Below are 21,257 nucleotides of genomic sequence, written 5' to 3' on the forward strand. Positions count from 1 at the left end.
CTCTGTTTTCCTTACGAAACTCTTCTTTCTGCATCTTCCTTGGTTATAGGTTATTCATGATTCAATGGTAACCAAAAAGATAAATGTATTTTTTTTATCCCAATATTTTTATATTTTTTTTAAAATATAAAATTAATCTCCTTCAGAATTTATGATTATTATACTTAATAAATAATTAAAAAAATAAGTATATATATATAAATTATACTTTTTTTTCATCTTTAAATACCATATAAAAAAGACATGCCTGTTCACTTTATATACAAATTAAGTTTATATATATGTGTATGTGTGTATATATTGGCTTGAGCCAAAATTGTATAAAGTTTGGATTTATGTAATTTATTATATAATAATGAATGTAAGATATATAAGAAAAATAGAGTTTTCGTGTGAAAAATTCATAGAACATCACAGTAAAAGGTTAATAATAGAAAACAAATATGGCAGGGAATATTTTTAAATTGTATTAATATTTATGTTAAAAATAATTTTTAAAAATATAAATATTATTTAAAAATATTTAAAAATAAAAAATATTTTAAAAAATAACAAAAAATAAATAATATTCACTTATCAACAACCTCATTAGATGGAAGCGGTGGTCAAACACGCTTAGTTGTTTAGTCAACTGAGCAATTCTAGATCCAAACAGCATTTTTCTTGCACATGTTCGTTTCTATTGACTTTTTTCCCTGCAGTGAAATATCGCACAGCACAAAGAGAAGGTGTAACAAATAGGACAGATGCATGTTCTCAATTGAAGTAACTGTTAACTGTTAGAAGCTAAGGAAGAATTCCAAACTAAATTTTGATAATAATATTTATTTTATGTTATTTTATAATAAATCAAATTTATAATCATTTTCCATGAAGATTTTTTTTAGCTGTTTATTTTCTTTATTTTTTAGAAAACATCTTATACTATTAGGTTTCGTTTTATACTATTAGGTTTTGTTTAATATTACTGTTGTTTTTTTATGTTTTGAAATTGTTTTGATGAGGTGATTTTAAAAAGAAAAAGTATATTATTTTAATATATTTTTAAATAAAAAATATTTTAAAAAATAATTTAACTTTAAAATAAAAAATAATTTAAAAATTCAAATTATTTTGACACTATTTGTTTCACGATCCAACCATATTTTTTTATAAAAAATTATTTATTTATTTATTTTTTAGTGTTTTTGTATCATTTTGATATTCTCATTTTAAAAATAAATTTTTAAAAATATAAAATATTATTTATTTATATTTTTTTAATAAAAAATATTTTAAATTTATAATTTTTTAATAAAAAATATTTTAAATAATAATTACTGCTATAATACCAAACACTACTTTTTTAATGTATAATACATAGCCATCAATTGGAGTCCTCTTGGAGATGTGATTGTAGGTAACACCAAAAGCGATTGTAGGTAACACCAAAAGCTTCATTTTGATCTAAAAGACATCCCATTTGAATGTAGTTTTCTTCATTTCTTGATCAAAGAACACCAGAAAAAGTCTTGATCAACAGTATGTCTCAATTCAACCCAATTCAACCCAATAAGATTGTGAAATTTAAATACATAATATAAATTTAATTTCTTTACATTTTCCAATGATAGAAATAATTTTTAATTTTTAATTTTTATGGTGCATAGTTAAATAACCTTATGCTCACCGAACGTCGTATTGAGGAAAAAAGGCGAAAATCTTCACCGCACACCAAAGAGATGCAAAGGGCAATTCCGACAACAAAAGTAGATATTTGAAACAGAAGAAGGAAAGGAAATTAGAAGAAACAAAAAGGGAAGGGTAGTTGAGTCCACACAAGAACAACACAAAAAGCAAAGCTTCGCATGGAAGTTGGGTGTTTGTCAGATTATGAGATAGATCTTTTTTTTTTTTTTTTTACCGTTTTTAGAATATTCCTTTTTAATTTTGACTACCGCTTTCTTTTAATTAATCGATCAATTAATTCAGCGATTGAAACAACAGAAACAGAAGAACGAGAAAGAGAGGAGAGAGAAAAAAAACTCATAAAAAAAAGGAGAATTCGAAAACAAATCCCAGGCGGAGGTATAGAAGAAGGAGCAACACCACGGCAGACCTTTCAATTTCAAAAAAGAAAGTCCGAAGAAGAAGAACGAGCGCTCGCTCTCTATCTCGCTCGATGCCTTTGAAATCCTGGCCAAATTATTGATTAAATGGATTTTCTATTGGCCATTTCGATTAGAATAACCACTCTCCGGTGACATTGATCGTCCAAGGAATGGCCAGTAAACCGCCGGCTTATCAGAACTCTCCTCTTCATTACCTTGTCTTGGCTGGGGCTTCCTGTGCAATATTTTATTCGCAGTATAGAGAATCTCCTAATTAATTGATTACTAAGTTTTATTAGTTTCTTTTGAGAGACGAGGAAGTCATGGCGCCGGCGCCGAGAGGATGTTGGGGGGTGGCGGCGGAGAAGGCGAGGAGGTGTGTGCGGACGGTGATTTTCATGGTGGCGATGGTAGCGTCGCTCTTGGTATCATCGATGCCGGTGCTTGTGGCTATTGGCGACGTGGTGGTTCCTTTCTTTTTGGTGTCGAGTTTCACGTGCCTGACGTGTTATGGATTCAAGAGCCATTTGAGTAAATACTCTTTTAAGAGCTCCTTCACCGATATCCCGCTCGTTTCTCTTATCAGATCTTTCCTCATCATCAGTGAGTATTTTTTTTTTAATTAGCTGCTTTCTTTTTTTGACTGATTGATTCATTAATTAGTTATATGGAGTTTGTGTTTTATTTGTGTTGTTTGATGATGATGAGCAGGTGTTTATTCAATGTGTGATGCACCAGCACTATCACATGGAGCTTACCTTGGAACTGTGACACTATGTTCTGTTGTTTCAATCGTGCTTCTTTCGATTAAGACGTGTGTTTTCACCGTCAATTCTCAAATTGAGGCTGAAGCTTCAACTTCTTCAATCTCAAGGCAGAAGCTTCATCTGAAGAAGTCATGGGGGATGCCTGTTTTGTTTCTTTCTTCAGTGGTCTTTGCGCTTGGTCACACCGTGGTTGCATATAGAACTAGCTGCAGAGCAAGGAGAAAGCTTATGTTTCACCGAGCTGACCCCGAAGCTGTACGGTTGCACGCCGAATTTCTTGCCCTTTCCAGTTTGTTGTGTAGTCTCTTATCTTGTTTTGAATCAAGTATTTAATGAAGTTATATGTCCAAAGGAAAGTGAAAATTGTTGGGTTTTCTGTTTCCAGTTAACAAATTTGTTCTTGTTAGTTTCATATATTTGCTTTTGAAATTTTCAATAAAATCTAAAATCTTAATGTTCTCTTTTGCTGTTTAAATTGACTTACCAGGTGCTTTCATGTAAAAGTGTCTTCTCGGGCTATCAGAAGGTTCCACGATCTCCCACTCCCACAGCAGGAAGAACCCCAAAAAGTGACAGTGAAATGAAGCGCAAGCCTTTCGGAACAACTCGTGATGAAGGGGAACTCCCAGTCAGATTACTTGCTGACATTGACAGCCTGTTCATTACGTGCCGGGGACTTACAGTCCACTACAAGCTCTGCTTTCCTGGTGCACCCCCGTGTTATTTATACTCAGCTGCCGCTCTTGAATCTAGTTCTAGCTGTAGCTCACCAAAGCTAGCACCGGGAAGGTTAAGACTTGAAAGGCAGCCATTTAGCTCGGTAGTAAAAACCCAGCATCATCTACATAGGAGTTGTAGCAATCAATTTAACAGCTCTTCACTGTACGCTCCGCTATTGGATAGTTCTCCAACTTCTGTTCTATCTGAAGAAATTCCTGTTCTCAACCTAGAAGATGCTGTTCAGGAGGATGAAATATATGAACCGAAACCTGTGATTCCTGGTCAAGACATGGAGGAAAATAGCCAGTTAGGTATTGTTCTAGTTCATGGGTTTGGAGGGGGAGTTTTCTCATGGAGGCATGTGATGGGAGTGTTATGTCAGCAGGTTGGTTGTAAAGTTGCTGCTTTTGATAGGCCCGGTTGGGGGTTAACTTCTCGGCTACGCCATAAGGATTGGGAGGATAAAGAACTGCCCAACCCATACAAGCTTGAAACTCAGGTACGCGGCAATGTTAGTTGATAGAGAATGAAGTCAAGGTTCTTTAAGCATTTTGGATTCAGGAGACAATTTGATGTCTTTTCATGCTATGTGAGAAAAACAACAACGGAATGAGAAGCACCCTTTCAAATGAAATCTTGTTCTCTTGCAGAAGTATCCATTTAGCTATCTATATGTACTGTCACCGTTTACAGCTTTTAATTCATTGTTCTGTCAAGTAGATTTGTGTAGTTTGCTCGTAACAAGCATTTTCACATACTTTGGGCATGTTATATGGCTTCGTATTCTGTCTTGCTTTGACAAGTTGTCTTTTCATCTTTAACTGCTCTGTTTGGATACGTAATTATGTTTTTGAAGCTCAACTCTGCTCTGGTGTTTTTCAGGTTGACCTGCTTCTTTCTTTCTGTTCTGAGATGGGTTTTTCTTCAGTGGTGCTTATCGGTCATGATGATGGAGGCTTCCTTGCTTTAAAAGCTGTTCAAAGAGTTCAAGCATCAATGAATTCTTTCAATGTAAGTCTTTCAACATTTAAATAATGTGATGCTGCATCTCTATACAAAACCATATTGGAAGTAAGTAACTTGAGCAATGTTATGCATGCTCCTGCTACTCATTGGTTTTATGGTTGAGATGATGATGAGTAAGAGGGTAATCCAGTTGTGTGGTTGCTTGAAGGATGGTACCTCATTTTCTGTCATGGAATTTTTTATGAGGGAGTATGGTAGTGCTTTTCTGCTACCAGAACATCCTCTTGATTAGTTAGGTTGCAGAATTTTTAGGATTTATTTTTCCGATGAAAAGAAACTTGATGGATGATTTTAGCAAGCTCTGTCCCGTGGTTTATAAAATTTGACTTTTGCATAAAATGCATTTGATGTTGTAAACATGCATGTGTCCTGTTATGATGGCATATCTCAGATGGCTAGTTTGTTGAATTTTGATCCCTCACTATCAAGTTATTCTTTGAAGTATGACTAAAACTCTAGAGTATTTCATCTGATTTCATATGCAACAGTAAACATGAACTTTCTCATTACAGGCATTTTGTTAAGTGTCTGAAATTTGTATGGTGGTTCCCATGTTTCTCACTATGTGTGTGTTTATGGATTGTTCAGGTTACCATTAAAGGGGTGGTATTGCTAAATGTTAGCTTGTCTAGAGAAGTGGTTCCTGCCTTTGCTAGGATACTTCTACGCACTTCTCTTGGGAAAAAACACTTGATTCGTTCTCTACTGCGAACAGAAATTATTCAAGTGGTGAATAGACGTGCATGGTATGATGCTACCAAGCTAACAACAGAGGTTTTGAGTCTTTATAAGGTATGTTTATGCCTCCTGGCATGGCTATTCTCTCATGTCATGAGTCACACCTGGGAAGCATATAACTTTGTCCATTAAGTATTCAAAATTGTAGAAATCCTCTCTCTGATACTATACCTTATACGCTATTATTTTACCATCATGTTGTGTTTTGGCTGCTTTTCATCTAATCTAATTTTGTAAGCCATTAAAGGGTGAGAAATTCATGCACTTGGAACACAATGGATAGAGAAATATAGTAACCTACACAATACTTTTTCTCCGGCAGACTGTATTGCTGCTTAAAGGCTGGGTAACACCTTGAGGGTTTGATGCCAAATTGGTGTTGGTTGTCCGTGAAGCTCTACATGGAAAATATATTAGGAAATGGAAGTAAATTGATGGAAAAGGCACTTTACTTTTTATTAGTTTCACAAGAATAGAAGATACATGTTAAGAAATACATACCTTTCTTCTGTATGCACATGATTTGATTTGGTGTGGCTAAGATTAATTTTCCATTAAATGGTGAGACATTCATGCGCTTGGACCACAATGGATTAAGAAATATAGTAATCTACACAATACTTTTTCTGAGGGAATTGTTTCTTATTGATGAAGTGGGTATAATGTTCCGGGGAAGGTATGAATACAATGGCAATAATTCCAGCCAAATTCCCCTGTATATGCCACAAGCACTAATCCTGATTATCTAATCAAATAAATCTATGATGCACATCAGTAATTCATTTCCTAGTGCTCATTATGTTTGATCTGTTTTTTTTTCATTCTCGAGTAATGGCTGTAGTTGTGTATTCAAGTGAAAAGCTTAATTTGTTTCTAATGAGTAGTTGTGCATGAAAGAAAAGACACATGTATTTTGTTATCCAGTAATTATGATAGTCTAATATGTCAACCTTGATATTGGCTTGGCTGACATGGTGCGGAATCAGGCACAATTATGCGTTGAAGGTTGGGATGAAGCAGTCCATGAGATAGGCAAACTTTCGAGTGAGACAGTCCTTTCACCGCAAAATTCTACATCGTTGTTGAAGGCTGTAGAAGGCATGCCAGTGTTAGTCATTGCAGGTGCTGAAGATGCCCTCGTTCCACTTAAATCTTCTCAAGCCATGGCTTCAAAACTTGTAAATTCTGTGAGTGCCTCTCTGTTCTCTACTAGAATCTTGGATTGGACATAATGAAATTTCTCATGCAGCATCATTGAACTAACCAAGGTTGGGAAATTCAGTTGCCATATTGCTAATTAGCTGCCGTAAATACGTTGTGGTCAGAAATCCAAATTCCAGTCGTTTAATGTGAACCACCAAGAAAACGGGAAAGAAAGATTTTTTATACATGATAGATATAACCAACCATGATTTCATATGTAAAAACTGAAGCAAACTACTTCCTTTCTAGGATCCTATTTAAAAATGGATATTGGTTCTATAAAAGGGGATTCAAGAGGAGAAGTTACTTAAGGAAACAAAAACTAGGATTTTTATCAATCAGTTGATTTTTGCTGTGGGTTTTTTTCTATGCAGAGACTGGTTGCTATATCTGGATGCGGCCATCTTCCACATGAAGAGTGCCCCAAGGCATTACTGGCAGCTATAACACCGTTCATAAGCAGACTCTTGGTTGAACCAGACTTGGAAAACCAATAGAATACCTTTTTCTTTTCCATTTATCCATATAGGCATGTAGGGTTCCTCTTCCCCTTTCTTCTACACCCTTCTTTCCTAAGCAATTTACCCAGGAGGGTGACTAATGTCTTCCTCTTTTTGGGTATTTTTGATTTCTATTTTGTAATAGCTCTTCCTTCATTTCTAATTTTTTTTTTATTTCTGTTTTTAATTTTCCTCGGCCAGGTCTAATTAGTTAGCTAAAGCTTGTTCGAACAGTTACTGCTGTTTTCTCTTAAAGGGAGTGGGAAATAGCTCATATTTGTACATGTATCTGAGTGGAATGCATGCCTCCGAGAGTGTATGCTTCAAAAGTAACTTAATTGGCTGTGCCTGTTTTTCAGATAATTACTATTCTCGACTCTTGCACGCATCGATTGGCCTCTAGCAAACCTGGATGGGAAATCTTTCAATATTTATCAGTTAAAATTTACATCACCATCAACAAAATGGTTTGAAATATTTACTATACTTTTATTATATTTTAATTAATTACTGGAGCATTACAATTTTGTTATTGAATTAACGAAAATTTTACCACCACCTTCCTCATTTTCTCCTTGAATTTTAGGGACCCAAAGCCGAATTATTTATTTATTTTTTTAATGTTTTTAAATCAGCCTTGTATCTTTGTTCATGACCATACCATTTGAGGAAAAAATTATATTTTACTTGTCAAAATGTAACATCAAATCTACTTGGTCTAAAATAATAATATGATGGAATTAAGAATGAATTTGGAAGTTCATCTAGATAAACCTTGCCTGGAAACGGTGATTACCCAAAATCCACAGCATCAATTCACAAGCTTTCTCATCGATGCAACCCCATTTATCTCCCCCTATTTGAAAGCCAAAAAAAGCAAGTCTCCACTCTCCTCTTAATTCCTAGATCAATCAGTACACTGAATTCTCAATTGTTCTAATGCCTGACTCATTTAGCGAAGCCATAGCCTCTACCTTTGAGGGAAAATGGGCAATCATTTTGAATGATTAAAGAAGGCCCAATCAAAAAGGGTCAGGGGTTTGGATTCTTTGCTGAATCAGATCAAATGGGCCGTTGAGATATTGAGTGAAGGATTAGGAAGTGGAGAAATGGTGAGGGGATCATGTAGGTATTGACGGTGTTCTACACATCGTTTGTAAATCGTTGAGATTTCAAGAAAGATTTTCTACTGGAAAATCTCAGGTTTTAGCAATGAAAATGCACACAATTTGGATAATCACTAATATATGGTCATCACTTTGGGTTGAGCTATTTTTTTAAATATAAAACAAACATTAAGAGCAAAGAGAATTTTTTAACAATTTTATTAAACCTTATTAAATAGGTTAAGTTTAAAGCCTTCCAATGAACTTTTTTTTCTAATTTAAGTTTTTAATTAAATCATGTGAAATTTAACTTGACTTGAATCGATCGATTTTATAGGTCCAAAGAAAACATTAATCATGGTACATGACATAGTTTTTAAAAAAAATTTAAGATGATAATTTTTTTAAAAATATTAAGATAATGACAAATTGGATCTATTTTATCTCCTCGCGACTCGGGTCATAAACTCTGTTAGGTTTAATAATTTTTTTATAAATTTTTTTATTGTTAGGTTTAATAATTTTTTTATAAAATTTTTTATTTAATTATATGATAAAAATAGATATTCTCAGAATTAAGTACTAATCTAAAAATAAACACTTGTTTGAGATAATTATCCCTAGAAAGCAAACAAAAATCAATAATGCAGTCCATTTCCCAACCAATTCATTATTAGACATAAAATTAAAAAAAAGTAAATTAAAAACAATTAGAAGACAACCAAAAAAACATATCATATCAATGGGTAAACTTGTTAAACCTGTGAATCGAGTAAGTTAGACTAGCACGCTAAACCTATGAATTGAGTTATAGATTTCACCAGGATTATAATTTGTTTTTTTTTTTAAATTATTTTTTATTTAACTATATAATAACAAAAATAAATGATTTCAAAATAAAATACTAACCCAATAATAAGATGTTTTTTTTAGATTGTGATAACCTCATGAAAAATGAAACAAAACTCGTAAAAATTCTTGCATTCTTTGATTTTGAACAAACTGAATCTGACTTATTAAAGATTAATTAGCTTTGTAACGTCATTCGATTGTGTCACACTTTTATCAGACATTTTTTGACTTTCTGGGATCAAATCTCAATATTAATTGTGAGTTGTGTGACCATGAAATCACGAGATTCACATTAGTTGATATCAAAGCTAGGTTATGAAATCAAGTCACATTCTTTTATTTCTTGAATTTTTGTTTGTCTTCCATGTCAATTTTTCTTTGTTTCGGGTTTGATCTTGTTTCAAATTAGTTTCAGTTAGAATATTTTCTTTTTACGTTATTCTTGATTGATTGTGTTTTTAAATCTGTCATGTATTCAACAAGGGAGAGAGAACAAAGGAGGATTCCAAAACAATAATTGAAAAAACTAAAGCTTGATGTAGGGGTTTTAAAACGAGAAGTTGATAATTGTAGAAGATTATTCCATGACCTTCAAACTTTGATAAAAAAAGGAGGAACAACGCTGCAAGCATGAAAGATAAAAGAAAGCAGTCATGATTATTATTAAAAAGTATGTGTATAAAGTGATTAGTAAGATGTACTTATTTGAAATCTTTATCAACCATTATGTCCATACAATGTTATTGGAGACAAGTGTTAGCAAGAAGAGAATTTTGAAGGCTTAAACAACAGGTTTATGAAACAACTATTAATCTTATTAAAGATTCGAGGATGAATCTTTTTAAAGAGAGAGAAAATGATATAATTCAGCTATGAATTTCTCATTAAAAGCCTTTGATTTTATGCTTGGATTTGAGAAGGAGATCACTTGGAATTTAGCTTATATTTTATACGGTCATGATGAGCTTTTAGCATGAGATAGTTTGAGTTAGCCTTGGTTTGTATATAATGATGAGTTCGGTCTAATCTCTTTGATGGTTCATTCGATCAAATTAGGTTAGCCCATGCATAGGTCTAATTTGGGCAATAAAATAGGTTTGTTAGAAGTTTGTATCAAGTCTGATTTAAATTATATTAATGAGTATGAGTTTGGAATACATGAGATCTAAAGTTGGTTTGGACTAATTAAGATGTTGAGATTCTTTTCTTACAAGGATCAATAAAATATTATTCTATAATTAAAAGGAAAATTCATTTATTATTGTCCTTATTATTTAGGATAATATTTAGCAACAAAAGAGAAAGTTTCCTAGTCATGCAAATAAACTAAAGGGGGCTATCGTATTTGAATCCTAAACTTAAAAGGATTGTTTAGTGCTAAAGATTTGATTCTCATAATCAAGGAATGAAAGTGATATGGGGCTAAAGGGAAATTGATTTCTAAATTATTTTTCATGTTCTGAAAGGAAATCTTAGTCTTATAAAGAAAGAAGACTTCAACAATTAAATTCCTATTCATATATGGTTTTATAGCATCTAAAAGACTTTAAAAGTTGATTAAGCAATCCTAGAATATTTAGGAAGGTAAATCTTGACTAAGATTTATTTAAACTAGGGAATTAATATATTTTATCTTGTTTTTCTTTCTATTATATACAACATATTGGATAAGGGTTTGGACTTGCAAGTAAAGATTTTGGGTCAGTTTTTGTAAGTGAATCAATTCAGCCCACAATGGTAGATACATTAGGATTAATTTTTTAAAACCATTTAAACACATGTAAAGCCTAAATTTTAGGACTTTTGATGAATAATACTTCCGAACTTTTCAGTTTAATGTGTATGAGAGGTTTTTGCATTCTTTGGTTCTTGAACGAACTGAATCTAACTTATTAAAGATTAGCCGGTTTTGTGACGTTATTCGATTTAATTCCAATAGTATTGATACTTTGATACAAGTTTCTATTGTGTTACACTTCTATTATATATTTTTCAGCTTCATGAGATTAAATCTCAATCTTGATTGTGAGTTGCGTGACCACAAAACTCGCATCATCAAACTAGTAATGACTTTATAATATTTTAGGGATCATAACATGTTGCTAGACAATGCACTTTATCTTCAAATATAAATTAATCAATTATTGAATTGATAATATATTAAATTGTTGAATTTATTTAATTATATAGAATTAAAATTTATATTTAAACTAATATATTGGGTCATTTATATTAAAAAATATTAGTTAGAAATTAAGCATGGATAATTTAATTAAGAATTACTTAATTAAAATATATTTTATAAATTAAAGACCAGAATATAATTAATATAAAGATTATAATTCTAGATTTAGAAAAATTAAATAAAGATTTGATTGATTGAGTTAATTTCAATAATGTTTAATGATTTTCATATATATATATATGTTGTTTGATGATTTGTTATATCTTACATCTATTCCGAGCATGCTCAATCTTACATCTAGAAATTACATTTATGGTTAGCCATTTTTGTTTTTAAATTTTTAAACTATATATCCATGTGCTTAATTAGAACAAAAATTGTAATAAAATGTTTTTTTTTTGCTCGTTAAATTGCAGCAGAAATGGAATTGTGAATTGTGCGCTTAGCAGATTTCATCTGTACCTAGTCCATATATCAAAATATATCTCATCACAACTACGTGGAAGACTTGGGAAATTCCATTCCATCTCCATTTAATGTTTCATGAAACTTTGCAGGTCACAATCAGCAGATCATCTTATGAGCCATTCTCTCCTCTCCATTTATATTTATAAATAAATATCATGAATTCTAAATGCATGACGTGCTCGATGCAAAAAAGCTTGTATGAATTCGATAATCAATATAACAAAACCTATTGTAATATTTAGCAACCGTATCGTCCTTTTCTTGAAGTTCTACAAATCATTAAACAAAAAAAAAAAAAAAAAAAAACCTAAACGTGGCTGGCTAGGTTCACAAAAGAAGGATTTCCCAACAAGGCAAGGCAGGCAGAATTTTCTACTCGTCTTTGTTCTTTCTTTCCAAGTCCATTTTATTTCCACGGCAGACCAAACGCAAAAGAAGCGACATCCACATGCAAAGCAGAGACCGAACACAAACAAGTTGAAACCTGAAACAAGATGAAGCCCAAGTCAGGCATCTGTTGCCTTTTCCTTCTCCGTAGTTTTCCCTTCTCCGCTAATATGAAAGCCCTCGATCTTTTGGGCAATATCGTCTGCAGAAACCTTCACTTTCCCAGTTGGTCCGTTTCCAGGAACAGAATCATTCTCATCATGAATTGCAGGGCCCAGTTGCCATATTCTGATGGTTCCATCTTCGGATCCTGATGCATAAGATTCTCCTCCAGGTGAGAATCGCAAACAATGAACAGGACCATGGTGACCCTTGTTGCATCCTGCAGATAAATACCGCATGCAAGATGGTTAGAACTGAAACTTCAGATCAGCAAAGCATCACTGTAGAATATGGCCATATATGGGCCATCAACCAATAGTTCTAACAATCATATATTCAGCTCAAATAGATCATTTTCACATCCGGTTGAAGACTTGCAAAAGAACACGCAGCCCATAGAATTGGTGGTACACAGAAGATATTCTGATAGCTAAACTGCAGCGAGTTGCACCTCCATGCATAACTCACATTAAAGAAAATAGACAAAATTTTGACATAAGAGTTTCATGGACCATTGTTTTTAAACTCTAAATTGCCCATTCAACAAGAATATACAGCACAAAGATGCTAATCACCAACTTTTTGTGTTTAGAAGTTGATTTTTTCCCCCAAAAAGAAGCCATAGCAGTTGCACATACCGATCTGTTCTCCTGTGTGGAAATCAAAGACATGGATCCACATATCTTCTCCCCCAGCAACAAACTTATTACCAAATTTTGGTTCCAATGAAGCTGATTCCACATTGCATGGCATGTCATAGCTTTTCACCAATCCAAAGCTGGAAAACGAAAGGAAGAAATGTTAGAAGGGAATGCCTACGAAAAGGAAAGAATCCAAATCACAACTTACTGATTTGCATCCCAAAATTTAACTGTAGATCCATCAGCAGTAGTTATATAGCGACCATCCCGACTCACTTCAGCACTTGTTACAGGTGACTTTGTTTCAAGAGTTTGAACAATTTTGCCACTTCGGACATCCCATAACCTATACAGTCAGATATCAAATTAAAAGAAGAATCAAGATACAATGATGAGTTGATGAAAGACTTCTGGCTAATAACTGAAAAGGAAAAGAAGAAAAACAATTGAGTAACTGTTCTTCCTTCCATGATGTTGGTGATAAAGATGATGAGGATCTGCACCAATAGATAAAAAGAAAAGGCACGCTTTCCAATAGACTGTTCAAGGTGAAACCAAGCACTATATTGAAATATTTTTCCTTCAAGTATGATAATGAGAATACCAGAACCAAAACTAAGCCTACAGAGTACAGATGGAAATAACTCTAAATCAAGGCATTGCTACAGCAACCAATTAGTACATCTAACAGCACGGGATAGCATCTTGCGGTTGCCTAAGTGCTGAATCTAGTGTCTATTATTAGTGAGCATGATACAGGTAATTTATTGGGAGACCATCTCCGAATAACTTTACTGGAAAAGCCTCTGATCAAAGCCCACAAATTCTTATCATTTGATCACTTTCTAATAGCACAGAAATGCATACAAATGCATTCGCATGTACGAGAATTGTATAACTCATCAAATTAAGTTTAGTTCAAGATTGAATCTAGTGTCTATTATTAGTGAGTGAGATACTGGTAATTTATTGGGAGACCAGCTCTGACCAACTTTACTGGAACAGTCTCTGATCAAAGCCGACAAATTCTTATCATTTGATCACTTTCTAATAACACAGAAATGCATACAAATGCATTAGCATGTAAGAGAATTGGATAACTCATCAAATTAAGTTTAGTTCGCATATACCCCCCAAAAATTTCTATTTGCTATCATGCTTATTATTTAAGAGTATATGACTATACAGCTCTATATTTTGAGCTAAATAGTGTAAAACAAGTTTCATTAAAGATTTTATTGCTAAAAAAAATAAAAAATAAAAAATCAGATAAGCTTAATGCATTTACAATTACCTGCTGTAGGATAAGACAAGCTTGTATTCACATGTCCTGTCTTTAGAAAAACTAAGCTTAATGACACAGACTGTATTTTGATACTTCACAATGACAGAATCTCAGATATAACAAGAGATAATACCCTGGTCCAGCCAGTCAAACAGCAAGGAGCAAACACAAATGAAAGCAGGTAATTATATGACATCATATGGAATCAGACTTGATACTGGTCATACCTCACACCACCAATATCAGTACAAGAACTTAATATGGTCTGATCACTGTGAAGCCATGCAACAGTTCTGATTGAACCTGGTGAGTTGTCAACTTCTCTTGGGGGTGCATCTGGACGATTCAAGTCAAATATACGAAGAATTTTTTCAACCCCACCAGTAAGTAGAAGGTGTGTATCCTGCACAAAGAACAAGTCAGATATTGCATGTGCACCCTAGACACAAAGGAAAATGCCACAGAAACAGATAAATATATTTCAACCAATACTATTTTTTTTATTAATATTTAAACGAACCCACGTAATTAACTTAAGTAATGCAAATAATACACAGGGATCAGATTATACGAACCTAGAACCAAATAATAATTTTCCAAAGAAAAAATCAACAGAAAGGATGTAAAAAGCAAAATCAAAAGGATGGTATAAAAATACAAAGGAGGAAAAGAGATCCAGCTGAAAAAAATCTAAGGTTACCTAGAAAGCAATCGACAGACACCAAAACTATAGCCCGCCTACTTATAATCCATCTCAAATTAAAACTTCTTTGAACTTTGGTGCGCCAAAATACAGGAAGAAAAAAAAAAAAGGGCACACACCTAGAACAAGCCCAGGCTCATAGCATCTGGAAAGAAACCCAATTCAAACTAGATTGAGTTTGTATTTGCAGAGAACCAAAACTACGTAAATCAATGTATAAACAATCTGCTTAGTCAAATAACTTTAACAGCCATTGAGACACCATTAAAACTTTTGAAGGCACTTTCAAGCAAATAGCAGAAAACAACATTGTTATAACTGCTACAATCATTTTGAATTTGGTTTAAGCATCTTCTTAGATGGATCAATCATATGTTGACTCCTCTAACATTGATAAGCAGGTCACTGTCTTTAAATGTGAAGACTATGGACATTTAAAGAACTATAAAAAACAAACAAGAACAGACTCAAGGAATAAGAAAGTAATAGAATAGAAAAGGTAAATTCAATTCTACCTCTGAAAATGTGCATGCTCGAACAATATGCTTCTGCTCAAAAGAGTGTAATTCATCCCCTGTCAATGCATCCCACAATTTTCTGCAAACAATACACCAGACATATTATAGAAACTCTCTAAATTTATTGAGTTCATAATTTGTTGATCGTGCAACATCTTTGCACTAGCAACCATGGGTGCAAGTGAGAGAGAGAGAGAGGGTCTTAAAGAAAATTGTCTTAATAGAGCAGTACACGGGTCTCTTGAAAAGAATTGAAAAATTAATAAATATTCATGAATTTCAAAATATAAAAGGAAGGGACTCTAATAACATACGCAGAAAAATCGGCAGAGCCAGATGCTGCACGCAAAGCACTAGTGTCCAGGCAGCAACTCCACACTGCACCCTTGTGCCCCTCAAATGTTCCAATCCAATCACCAGTCTCCCCATTTCTCAACATTGGACTCGAATCTGAATTTCAAAGGATAATATTATTCTGAAGTGAGGAATTACAAAGTCCTGAAGAATAGAGGTTCAACTCTGATTTTCAGTTAACATTTGACTAATCGGCCATCATACAAATCCTAATTCAGTTTTTTCATGACTAAGTCCACATTTGCACAAGGAGTTGACAAAATGATCCACAAACCTTTCAGGTTATCTTGCATTTGGAAGAAGTGGTGCAGCAAGGAATGAAAATAATGACTATTTGATCATTTGTTGCCATAGAAAATAAGAGAAAGGAACTTCTTTCATTTTCATTTTCTTTTAAACAGGGAAATTTGCAGATCTAAAACCTGATTCAAGAATAAATTGACACCTAATTTACACTTGGAAAAAAGTTGATCACTAACAATGTTGCCCTGATATTTTCTCTCTAAACAACTGCTTTCCTAATAATTATTCGGATAATAATCCACCTGTGTCTTCTAACGTTGGAACAAGCTTTTACCCTTAAGTAACCATGTAAGTAAATTGAAGCTACATTTCCAAATAACAAGACAGTTGAAGAATGCCTGATTTACAACTAAACTTGCAGTTACTTTAATCAAAATGTCCACAGGTGAAACATGGAAACAGGCAGAAGAAAACCCGATTCAGAATTACATATGGGATCCAAATTCTAGGTTAAACAGATAATAACATAATCAGCGTTGACATATGGGTTCCCAGTCTGAAATAACAAAAGATCACTAATTGACTATCTAAAAATAAATTCGACTGCAATCAAATTCAGGGTTAACACCAGTCAACAAAAGCTAGACCAAGCTATCAACCAAGCCATAGGTAACAGAAATGAACCGATAAACTTGATGAGTAACGACTAAATGACAATGCAAAGGAAATCCAATTGCTCAATGGAATCCAAAATCACAGTTAACAACAGATGCCCAAATGAAAATGGATAAAATCCACCGTTTAAAACAACAGATAACCGTAAAAAGAAAGAGAGAGAGAGCAGGCATACCCTTGCTAGCACTGATGAGAAAGAAGCCATCAGGAGTGACAGGACTGTAAAACAAATCCACAACAGGACGTGAATGTCCATGGCACACTAATGGCACTGCCACCTTCTTCTTGTCCATTGTTCCCTCTCAAACAACAACAACAACAACAGCACAAATTCAACAAACCCCAAAATCCCTTATGGATCAACAATTCCAAGAACCCAACCCAAAAAAGAAAAATGCTTTACTCTTTATTCATTTATTTTTTCTTTTATACACAACCAAAGCACTTACACAAAACCCAATTCACCTGTTCAACCACACAACATAATATGATGTCAAAATTAATCTCCTTCTCTCCCCATAGTGTAGAATGTAGAGGATGTTGCTGGCTTAAGCTATGATTTACTCTTGCTTAGGCTATGTAAAATGTTTTCTATGAAAAATTAATTTTACGAACACATCAAAAAAGAGGAAAAAGAAATGAAATGAAAATTTAAAAATAAATAAATAAGATAGAGAGTAACTGCTCTGTGAGGGCTAATCGCAGAAGTCTTAAATGAGATTGGGTACTGGATTTATAGGGCTGGTATCCCCCTTTACTTTTCTCTTCTTCTATTTTTCCGATGTTTGTATTTTTTTTTTAATTTATAAATAATATGAATTAAAGTAAAAACGTTAACTAAAATTAATTTGATAAATTAAAATGGTATTACCTTTTTTACCCTCAACTACTTTACTACCATGTTGTCATGTACATTTCCAAATCATCATGTTGTTTACTATATATCATTGCCATGGCTAGGCTGCAGTATCGGATTTCTTTATTTTTTTTAAGATAAAAAATTATTCAATTATTGTCAATATATTTTTTAATAGAAAAAAATTTAAAATTGATATGATATAATCTAGTTGAATTTATATGTTTAAAGATATTTGTTTGAAAAAAAATCAAGATAACTTATTTTTGTAAATATTAAAATGACAATATATTAGATAAACTTGAATCAATTCGAGTTAATCTGTTAAATTTGTTATCTAGGTTATGAAATTATATTAATTTTATAGAAAGAAAATAAAAAATTATTAAATTAATACTCAATCAATTCAATATTAAATAATAAAATTAAAAAAAATTAACTAAAAAATAAATTGAGTCAACTCGGGTAAACCTGTTATACTTAGGCCATGAAATTGGGAAAAATATAGAAAGTAAATCAAAATAAATTATGAAGCTCATTTCTCAATCAACTCAATATTGAATGATGAAATTAAAAAAAAATTAATTAGAGAAACACAAAAAACTCTTCAAGTCATCTAAACAAATTTATAATTCTGGTTGTGACACGAAAATAACTTCATAGAGCAAATCAAATATTAAAGGATAAGATTGAAAAAACAAATCGAGTCATCTAGCTTAACCTGCCATGTGAGTTATAAGATTGTGACAATTCATAGAAAACAAGTGAAAAGTTATGAATCTCAATTGCCAATCAACTCAATATAGAAGGATACAAATTTTACAAAATAAAAAATAAAAAATAACTTGAGTCAATTGGGTTAGAAGACTAAGATAACTCTATAGAAAGAAAATAAAATAAAAATATAAAGTTCAATTCTCAATCAAATCAATGTTGAAGAATGAAATTGAAAAAAACATATTCAATTAAAAAGGATAAAATATTCAATTCTCAATTAACCTAATCAATTTGGTTAATATGCAAAATTCGTGACACTAAAAGATCGTGATAACCCTAAATAAAAAAATAAGCAAATAATTATAAAATCTAATTCTTAATCAATCCTTTATTAAAGAATGAAGTTAAAAAAAAATTAATTAAAAAATGACTAAATTCAACATGGTTAACCTATAAAACTTATGATTTAGGCCATAACTAAGATAACTTTATAGATAACAAATTAAAATAAATTATAAAATCTTATACCAAGTAAACTCAATGTTGAAAAATGTAGTTGAAAAAATAATAAAGTATAATATTTTTCTTAAATAATAATAATAAAAATCCTCGAAATTGTTTAGGATCAAAATAAAAAAGACCTTAGCATTTCACTATTTATTGCTACATTAAAATGCCCAAGTCTTTTAGAGTATACCACAGCAAAAAAAAAACCAATATTGGATCATTTTTATGTCAGAAAAACTTGAATAATTTGTAAAAATATAATATAACTTAAAATAATTATTGAAGATGATTTTTTTTTAATAAAAATTAAGATAATAACATATTAAATCGAATCTAGTCAATTTGTATGTTGTGTTATAAAACTATGATAACCTCATATAAAGTAAATGAAAACAAATTATGAATCCCAATTTAAATATAATGTTTAATGATAAAATTAAAAAAATAATTCAATTAAAAAACATAAAAAATAACATAAGTCAACTTGGGTTAATATGCCAAATGATGAATCTAATAATGAGACAATGATAACCCAATAGAAAATAATTTGAAATAAATTATAAAACTCAATTATCGAATAATTTAATATTGAGTGATGAAATTAAAATAAAAAATAATTAAAAAAAATAACTTGAGTCAATCTGGGTTAACACGTCAAACTCATGACCTGAGTCATGATATGAAAACAACCTCATAGAAATAAAAACAAAATAAATCATGAAGTTTAGTTCTTAATTAATTCAATATTAACGGATGAAATTAAAAAAAAATTAAGTCAACTAAGTTAATTTATGAAACTTATGATCCGAAATATGAAACCGAGATAACCTCATAAAAAATAAATTAAAAAAAAATATAAAATCTAATTCTCAATAAATCTAATATTGAAAGATGAAAATTAAATTAAAAAAATTATAAATTAAAAAAACCCAATAAAAAAACCTATTATAGTGAATAGTGTTTTGTGAAAATAAGGACAATAAAACATCCTCTAATTTTTTTTTTGTTAATGTTAATATTGTATTAATCTTGACATTTCTGTAAAAATTATTTGATAATTTCTTAGTTGGAAGATTGTTTTTTTAAAATGAACCAATTAATTGAAGCACAAAAACTGAAGTGTTACTAGAACATCAAATGATTTTTCATACAAACAAAGATTTGAATGTTATATTGTTTAATCAATTTAATGTTATATTTATTAATCAATTCAATTCTATGTTATATTCATTAGTCAATTCAATGTTACTACCAGCCTACAGTTTCATGAAATGATCCAACCAGTATTCCATTGTAATTATCTTTTAGTTATAATTAAATTTAAATTTCACTATGTCAAATCCAAAATCATTTTTTTTTTTATAAATGTGCTTTGATATTATTGATGGTAGAAGTAGATTCTTTGATATAAAAATGTATTATAAGATTTCCAATCACCAAAATAATTATTCTTGATATTTACAGGTTGCTTGTAACAAGAGAAGTTTAATGATAGTTTTTAGATCCTTAATATTGCTTAAAACAAAATAAATCTAAGTCAAGAAAAAAAAAATTGATTTGATTTTCAATTTTTAAATTATTTTTCAGGAGGTTTTTTAGGTTGATGAATTGGTTTCTAGATATTCTAAAGGTGTTATTAAATTGTTTTTGGGTTGAAATGGTTTAAAAAATTAAATTTTAAGGGGGAAAAAAAATCCATTTTCTTGATTTTCCAACCACTATAGTGGTGTCTGAAATTGGATTAGCAGACGAAAAGTTGTAGATCTTTATTTAAGCTCTTTTTTGGCCCTTTATTTTATTTATTTATTTATTTATGTTAAATAATAATTTCTTTAAAAAAAAATTTATGTTAAATAATAATTTCTTTTAAAAAAATATTGAACTTTATTAAGTCCATAACCTGGATCGTATGTTAAATAATAATTTCTTTAAAAAAAATATTGAATTTTATTAAGTCCATAACCCAGATCGTATATTTAGTTAAAAAAATATTTTCACCATTTTTTTATCAATAATTTATTTTTTAGTTAACTTAAAAAAAAATAATATAATTTTGTTTTTTGTTATCAATGAATTACCTTTGCTATTTCAGTCCCATACACATGTTTTGGTTTTTTTTCTTCAAAAGAATATTTTATACAAAAAAACTCTCATGCTTTTTATTATCATATAATTAAATCTAAAAAAGTGCATGACTTGTGTTGTGAGTTTGACTAATTGATTTAAATTCATTGAATTTTTTAATTAATGTTTTTTTACCAATTTCATCTTCAACATTGAGTTAATTAAAGATTAAGTTTTCAATTTGTTTCATATAAGATTATCCTTATAAATTTCACAGGTTGACTTAAATAAATTAAATGTTTTTGTTTCAATATTAGATAAAATATATTAATTGAAGATTAAGTTTCCAATTTGTTTCATACAAGATTATCCTTATAAGTTTCACAGGTTGACTTAAATAAATTAAATATGTTTTTGTTTCAATATTAGATAAAATATTATTCATAATGCAAATGAATTTGGACTTATGCCTAGACCTTTTCTTTTAGTG

The 21,257-nt window shown here is 31.2% G+C and overlaps 2 protein-coding genes across 2 annotated transcripts; one reads left to right on the forward strand and one right to left on the reverse strand.

Annotated features, from left to right (window-relative positions):
- The first annotated feature begins 1,968 nt into the window (after nt 1–1,968).
- LOC105136389 (uncharacterized) lies at nt 1,969–7,426 on the forward strand. Its single transcript, XM_011041701.1, has 7 exons — nt 1,969–2,693; nt 2,802–3,112; nt 3,345–4,076; nt 4,460–4,588; nt 5,192–5,395; nt 6,328–6,528; nt 6,919–7,426. Exons 1-7 carry the CDS (start codon nt 2,414–2,416, stop codon nt 7,039–7,041), a joined length of 1,980 nt encoding a protein of 659 aa, XP_011040003.1. The 5' UTR covers nt 1,969–2,413; the 3' UTR covers nt 7,042–7,426.
- Nucleotides 7,427–11,853: 4,427 nt separating this feature from the next.
- Nucleotides 11,854–17,369, reverse strand: LOC105136390 (Transducin/WD40 repeat-like superfamily protein). Its single transcript, XM_011041702.1, has 7 exons — nt 16,799–17,369; nt 15,666–15,801; nt 15,349–15,430; nt 14,358–14,533; nt 13,054–13,191; nt 12,843–12,982; nt 11,854–12,424 (listed from the first exon to the last, which is right to left on the reverse strand). The coding sequence occupies exons 1-7, from the start codon at nt 16,914–16,916 to the stop codon at nt 12,162–12,164; spliced, it is 1,053 nt and encodes a 350-aa protein (XP_011040004.1). The 5' UTR covers nt 16,917–17,369; the 3' UTR covers nt 11,854–12,161.
- Nucleotides 17,370–21,257: the final 3,888 nt, after the last annotated feature.

Source organism: Populus euphratica, unplaced genomic scaffold (assembly GCF_000495115.2).
Source record: "Populus euphratica unplaced genomic scaffold, PopEup_1.0 scaffold174.1, whole genome shotgun sequence".
Taxonomy (NCBI): domain Eukaryota; kingdom Viridiplantae; phylum Streptophyta; class Magnoliopsida; order Malpighiales; family Salicaceae; genus Populus; species Populus euphratica.

Excerpts from the sequence above, each read along its gene's own strand:
- LOC105136390 (XM_011041702.1), bottom strand. The coding sequence starts at position 16,916 with ATGGACAAGAAGAAGGTGGCAGTGCCATTAGTGTGCCATGGACATTCA. Across the intron at positions 15,802-16,798 it reads TCTCATCAGTGCTAGCAAGG|ATTCGAGTCCAATGTTGAGA; the intron begins GTATGCCTGCTC and ends TTTGAAATTCAG. Across the intron at positions 14,534-15,348 it reads GAGCATGCACATTTTCAGAG|GATACACACCTTCTACTTAC; the intron begins GTAGAATTGAAT and ends TTCTTTGTGCAG.
- LOC105136389 (XM_011041701.1), top strand. The coding sequence starts at position 2,414 with ATGGCGCCGGCGCCGAGAGGATGTTGGGGGGTGGCGGCGGAGAAGGCG. Across the intron at positions 2,694-2,801 it reads CAGATCTTTCCTCATCATCA|GTGTTTATTCAATGTGTGAT; the intron begins GTGAGTATTTTT and ends GATGATGAGCAG. Across the intron at positions 6,529-6,918 it reads CTTCAAAACTTGTAAATTCT|AGACTGGTTGCTATATCTGG; the intron begins GTGAGTGCCTCT and ends TTTTCTATGCAG.